General features: G+C 30.8%; 1 protein-coding gene across 1 annotated transcript in view; it reads left to right on the top strand.

Annotated features, from left to right (window-relative positions):
- Positions 1-1,604: 1,604 nt before the first annotated feature.
- LOC125864550 (uncharacterized) overlaps positions 1,605-7,360 on the top strand; it is a 58,304-nt gene continuing 52,548 nt past the window's right edge. The window contains 4 exon segments of the mRNA XM_049544566.1: positions 1,605-1,884; positions 2,036-2,108; positions 2,748-2,793; positions 4,362-4,504. Of these exon segments, the coding sequence (XP_049400523.1) occupies positions 1,785-1,884; positions 2,036-2,108; positions 2,748-2,793; positions 4,362-4,504 (362 nt within the window). The 5' untranslated portion in view covers positions 1,605-1,784.

Raw genomic sequence — 7,360 nt, 5'->3', positions numbered from 1 at the left:
GTCAAGTACACTTTTAGATGAGAGACATGTGTCCTATTCAATTTTTAAAGGTCAAGATTATAGTATATTAATAAGCATTATAACCATAGTTAAGTTAACAAATTTTGGTAAATTATTCTTCAAATTTGGTACGAACAAAATATTCCACATAAATTTTAATATCCATTAATATCATTATTCTCATTTTATATTTTTTTATTTAAATATTAAACTATGAGATATTTAAGATGTGAATTGACCAAAAAAAATTTTGTGCCAATAAAATTTATTTTTGAAATATTATGTTGAGAAAAAAAAAAGGTGAATAATTATCAATGTTGACAAAAATTATAAAATAAAAGAACGGGAAATAAAAATAATAATAAAAAAGTTGAGATGTTCTCAAGATTACAAATGTGAAATATCAAAATTCTCAAGTTTAGGAGAAAGTGTTGTTGCTGTGTTTGAAGAAGAAAAAAAAAAAGAAATATATATGTTTTTAAAAAATATTCTTTTATCTTCTTCGTTATTTTTTGTGAATTTTAAAAACATATTAAAGCCAAAATATTTTTGAAGATTGTTATTTATCACGCTAAATAAAAATATCGTTAGATTCATGTTCTACTTCTTAATTTTTGAATATAAAAATATAAGATGAAATTAATGATATTAATAAATATTAAATTTGTGGGGAATATTTTGTTTTTAGCAAATTTGGAGAATAGTTTTCCAAAAACAAAATTGTTGATTTAACTATGGTTATAATACTTATTAATATACTGTAATTTTAACCTTTAAAAATTAAAAAATCGGACACATGTCTCTCATTTAGAAGTGTACTTGACGAAACGGAGGGAAAATGTAATGGAGGGTAGCCAAATCCGTAATTATCAGCCTAATAATTACATAATCTAATAATTATACTAACCTGCTTATTTACCATAATGTAATTACAACGTAACTCCACAAATATGCACAATTGCAATCATAAGATTATATGAAATTTTAAAAATAAAAGTTAATTATTTAACATTTATAGTAGACAAATAAGAAGCTTTATAAATGATATTGAATTAAATATTTAAGATATATGTTATCTTTTGAAAATATATTAATTTATAAACATATGTTCTTAACTAATATTATGAACAAATAATACTAACATAATACAATACGATATATAATATATTGTATTATGTTATAATGTATATTATTATATTATTTTAATAAATGTAACGTTTGTACGGATTGTATTATTGTTCGTCGTTATATAATGTCACATATTAACAATTCGAAAGATAAACCTAAAAGAAAAAGTAGAATATGAGTTAGAGCTAAGGTAAAGTAAAGAATAAAAAATAATTATTAAATAATAAATAAAGACAAATACGAAAAAAATATTAAGATAATAAGCAATTTTTAAAGATTATTGTTACCTAATGATAAATTTAAATACATAATAAAATTTAAATCATAATAAAAACAAATATAATTTAAACTAAACAATACAATATAATGCATATCAATCCTCCAAACAATGTGTTAGTGACTCATATAATATAGACAAATTTGAGTAACCATCTCTCAAAAAGTTAACACAGTTTCTCTCACTCCATTACCTGCATGCACAGTTGATGCAGAGCACTATCTCAAGGCGGAAAGGAGTGTAGGCAGGACTGTGCAGGTGGCAGAAAAGCGTACGGAGGAGGAGAAAATCTGGCTATGGCTACAGCCAATGTTTTCGCCATTGACGCTTAAACAAACAAACAATAGAGACTGTTAACTGCTGAGTTTATTTGAGAACAATGGAGAAAAACAAGGAAGGTAATTTGAAGAAGAGAATGACTGGGCGCAGCTATAAACAATGGCTAAAACAACGAGCACAACAGAGATCCAAACACTCTGGTGATTTTTTTTTTGTTGGAAAAGCACTGTACTTGTTTTTTTTAATAAATAAATATATGTATGAAACAGTAGATTTTATCACTTTCTTAAAAGGTCTAATCAGTGGAATAATATATTTTTTCAAATTTTTTTTAAAAAAAACCTTGTTCAGAAGATGCTGCTAAAAAGGAGGATCAATCGGCACAAGAGCAAGAACACAAGGTGGAAGAAGTAAATGCACACAGGTATGTGCTTTAGAGGAGGAGTTAGATTTTTAGTTTATGAATTTTGGATCAATTTTTTTAAATGATTTTTATGTAAATTATTTATGCCTACTAATTTTTTTTTGTACATAAATATAAAAATAATTGTAGTAATAATTTTTTTTTTGGTTTGGAGTATTTGGGGTTATGTGCCAAACAAAATATTAATATTTGTACTTCTTGCTTTTGTTACCAGCCAAAATGAAGCTGCAGAACAGTTGGTTATTAAGTAGCTAATTTGTTGTGTGAGATTTTGATTCTGCAGTTTATGTGTTTTTTTTTGCCTGTTTTGTAATTCTCTAGCTTATCTTGCACACTATTATCCGAGAATCTTCATGCATAATCAGTCATAAATGAGCGTAAATGAAGAAATGGGTATTCATCCAGGCACGAAGCCAGGTAGGGCTGAGGAGTTTACCCGACTCCTAGGAAATATATTGTAAAACAGTATTTTGAACCCCTTCGACTACTTAGTGAGTTCACTTTTCTATTTTGAAACTCTTTCATCTAGCCGACCCAGCTTGTTTGGCATTGAGGCAATGGAGTATTTCTCTGTTTGTCTTTTTTTTTTCCATATTCATTGTTGTGATGCCAGTCTATTGTGTTCTTATTCTTTTTCAGGGTGGATGATCGAAGAGAGAAACAAATTTGTTCATCAAAGGAGAATGTCAGTAAATGTCTAAGATTGATCTTCAACTGTTTCCTCTTTTAATCAGTTTTAATGGATATAAAGGTTTCGTTTGGTGTGGTTACAGTTGCAATGTCAAAAAATCATGTTAATTTATTATGAAGTTCGCACAAGTGCTGGTATTTCCAAAAATGCAGAAGTGATGTTTGACTGAACCTTTACTAGTAGCTTTAGGTTTAATATATAACCCAATTATGATAGAACCTATATCAATCAAATCTTTAAGGTGAACCAAATCTTTTGATTTAAGTACCTTAGATCAAATTTACATGATAGTCGATAGATAACAAAGGAGGTACTTCCTATTTATATTTCTTGATAGGTTAAGTGTCTTCAACTATGGTAGGTGACAGAAGTTTTATCTTCGAACTTTACAGAATTTTTTTAAAATTAATTTAGAAAGTCAGGTATGCAAGGGTGTTGCCTAGTGGTCGATGAAACTTGGAATATATATTATGGTAATTAATGGACATATCTTCGCAGAGGCAAAACCGTTTGGTGATATCTTCCTATTTACCTAAGCTTGGTGTGCAAAGTTAACTGCTATTTGTATTTGTGGTAGGATGCAAACATTCGGTTTAATAGTCGAGGAGTGTGCAAATTGACCTGAACACTATTGTTATCACATTTTGTTTTTATAGAAACCATTAACCAACATTTACCTAGTAAACTATGATGAAGGAAACGTACCAATGAGACAAAATGATGATACTTGGCTGCTCGTTTAAGCAGTTTTTTTTTTTTTTGTTAAATTAGGACAATAAGTAACCTGAACTAGACAGAAACTTTAAAATGTCAAAATGGTAGGTTAATTTGGTAGTTTGAAAATTTGGTGCAACTCCATTGTGTTTATGGACATACTTACATGCCATATACTATGGAAGATATTCTTACGGTCTTTTCGAGCTGCATAAAATAATTTCTTATCTCCAACGAGGTAATGGAAAATATCAATTAATTTTGATCTCATGATTGCAGTCTTTACACTTTAAATCATCTATTTCCCACACAGAAGTGGTTTAAGCATCCCTATTATTTGGTATTTTATTGCAGTGCATACAACCGGGCTTCTGATAATGTTTTACTCTTGTTTGCAGTCTTTCAAATCCTTGTTTCAATACTCCTTTCTAGACTACAAGTGAAATGTTTGATGCAGTTGTTTCTGTTGTTTCTTTGTTTGATTGCTTGCTTTTCCAAGAAATATATTTCCCCTCAAGTTTTATGTTTTTCATGTAGCAAATATTGGTAGTGTCTTTAAACATTTTATAGTCTGAGAGAAGTTCTTAAAATCTTTCTAGCTTTACTTTAACCACTGAATGCTCTTTCATCTTCAGATATCTCCTTCTATTATGTTACACTAATAGAGTTTTTCGTGTTCAAAGAGGTCTGATATACTAAGGTCTTTCAGACATAAGGAGAATACAACACCCCTGTTAAAGAGAACACAAATATTCCTGTTAACAGGTTTTATGGGAGGCTGATTGTCATGTTTTTTTTCATCTTGGACAATATGAACTAACTGATAATTTGTCTTCTATATTTTGTAGGACAAAAAGGTCATTGAGCCTTTTAAAGCAGAGCTTAAAGTTGACAGGACTCATGATGCGAATTCTGTGGGCTCCAAACAGGATTATAAGAGTGGAGGTGAATCTAAAGACTGTTCAATATGCAAGCAGAAAGGAAATCTATTGTGAGTTGATCAAACACCATTAGTTACTTCATTGTAAATCCAGGTACATCATTGTTCTAAAAGTTTGAGAAAAAAAGAACTATGAGCCATGGCCCACTGTAAGCTTTGCGTCTATTTCTCTCACTCTTTTAGGGTGTCAATGGTTTTAGTTCGACCGATTATATCAAGACATTTATAGCATACCATTTTAAAAGTTATCTTAATGTGTATAACCAAAATTAAACTTTTTCGAACCACTCCAATCATCCTGATTTCTCTTGGGTTTCAATTCGGCTTGGATAATTTTTGGTCCTTTAAATTTAAGTTGAATAAGAATATAAATGTTACTGGGATTGCTATTTGTTACAAAATACATATCAACTTCAATATAACATATAAAAAGTTCCAATGCTCTTTTTAAGAAAAAAAATGAACCGAGTAACATTTACTTTTAAAACAAACCTACTTTCTAAAGTTTTTTATGATTTTTTGAGGGTGCATCATGCCTTAACTATCAAGGTTACATCATTTGAAAGTATTGCTTCTTATTGATGTTATTCGGTTGAACATACATTAAGAAAAGCCAAACTAAAATTAGGTGACTGAAGAAAAGAAGGATTAAAAAAACCTGATAGTGTAATGGATTTTGATGAAATTAATTATTTTCATTCATCTTTGTCTCATTTAAGACAACCGGAGAATATATTGAAAAGAGTTCGACTCCCCCATTCTTTAGTTTGTTGGTATGAATTAGTTGAATTATTTCTTGATTTCATCCGTTTATTCCTTCAATTCACATTCATAAGGGGCTAATTCAATATTGTATAGCATAGAGCACAAGTAACTCCTCGCCTTCTACTTGGATTTGATGTACTTGAGCTGAGGGTCTTTCGGAAACAGCCTCTCTACCTCCACGAGGTAGTGGTAAGGTCTGCGTACACTCTACCCTCCCCAGACCCCACCTAGTGGGATTTCACTGGGTATGTTGTTGTTGTTGTATAGAACACAAGTAAAATAAAAAAGGTAATGGGAAGTACTTTTGGTACCTTCTTGGTATTTGCTTGAATAAAATTACCATTACCTTTTATAAGAAAAGGTAATGCGAAGTTGCACATTTTCATTTGGAATATATCTCTACTACTTTAATTGTTGTACTTTCCAAATAGTGAAACTATACCACTCTATTTCTTAACAACAATAAGAAAAATAACAGAAAAGAAGAGTAAATTATGTGAATCATTCAATAGTTAACTTAAATTGGTAAATCTATATAGGCATGTTACCTTCTCAAAAAAAAATATAGGCATGTAAAAGTCTTGATACCTGCTAAGGCTCAAAATACTAATGTTTTATGCAAGTAAAATTTGAACCTAATGATTAAGTTCTCTAAATGAAAAATGAACCTAATGATTCGGTATGGTTATAGGCTCATACGGGAACCTATGAAAACAAATATGGTTTAGTTAGGCTTGTTTCCATTGGTGTGGTTGGTTTTAAATTTTCTTGACACCCCTCGTCCCCCCAACCTTCACTCAGTAGAAAGAAAAAAAAAATCCACACAACATAGAGATATCAAAAGTTAAACAGAGGAAATATCATGTAACTCAATATCTTTATAAAGTTATTTCATAGTTTCTTATTTAATCTTTTGAAAATTTAAAATCTACACAATGCATCAAAAAGCTGTAGTTGAAGTAGGAAAATAGTCAATGTTTCCAGGGTCTTGGTCTAACGGGAAAGGTATTACAAAGCAAGATGCGTTAAGAGCATGTCACCAGTATGAATTCTGCCTTCTGAACCAAGTCTGGTGGTTTAGTGGAGAAAGGTAGGGGAGTAGATCCATTACCCCATCGTTTTTCGAAGCTGAGAACAACAGATGTCTTGGCTATAAATGAAAAAGGAGAATAATCAGAAACACATTAAGACCATTTTATTTTAGCTGCCTTGGTTTTGAAAGACTTGGAATGTTTGCTGAAAGAGATTATATGTAATTCTGGCACTATTTGTCATTATGATTGTGAAAGAACTTGAGCATCCACACTTTTAACAATGACTTGTCGGTGACAATGTTCAATTATTTTGTGTTTGGTTCTTTGAAATTGGATGTCCCTTAATGAATTGGATCTCTCGGCATGAACCTTATAATGCTGAAGGATTCTTATAGTGAAGAAGGTACTACTGCTTGGGAAAGTGCTGTCTGTTTCCGGAAGGACAAAAGAAGTTATGTGTAAGGAATTGGAGAGATTAACTTGTATCTTATTCAATAGGTAAACATGTATAAATATAATAACATTAGATGCTAACTAAGGAAAGAAATAAAGAGAAAATCCTGAAGATATGCTATCTATCTATATCTTTGTACAATATCAAGAAATAGATCTATATACATTCCGTAACACTCCTCCTCAAGCTGGAGCATGTATATTGATCATGCCTAGCTTGTTACAAAGGTAATCAACTCGAGCTCCATGCAATGCCTTCGTGAACAAATCAGCTACTTGTTCTCCCGTCTTCACGTTGCCCATAGATATTAAGTTTTCTTGAATCTTCTCACAAATAAAATGACAATCAACCTCAATATGTTTCGTTCTTTCATGATATACCAGATTTGAAGCAATATGAAGGGCAACCTAATTATTACGCCAAAGTTTTGATGAAGTAGAATGCTTCAATCCAATTTCAGTTAAAAGATGATGTATCCACATGATTTCACATGTAGAATGTGCCATTTTTCTATACTCGGATTAGTTAGCTCTTTATTTGTTTATCTCGCCCTTTTTTCTTTTCTTCGATTTTAGATGGTAAAAAAGAGAAAGGAATTTCCGATCTTGAACCTAGCTCTGCGCAGCTTGGATGAACAAAATGTGCAATGCGTGG

Source organism: Solanum stenotomum, chromosome 5 (genome assembly GCF_019186545.1).
Source record: "Solanum stenotomum isolate F172 chromosome 5, ASM1918654v1, whole genome shotgun sequence".
Taxonomy (NCBI): Eukaryota; Viridiplantae; Streptophyta; class Magnoliopsida; order Solanales; family Solanaceae; genus Solanum; species Solanum stenotomum.
This window is presented reverse-complemented; position numbering and strand designations above follow the sequence as displayed.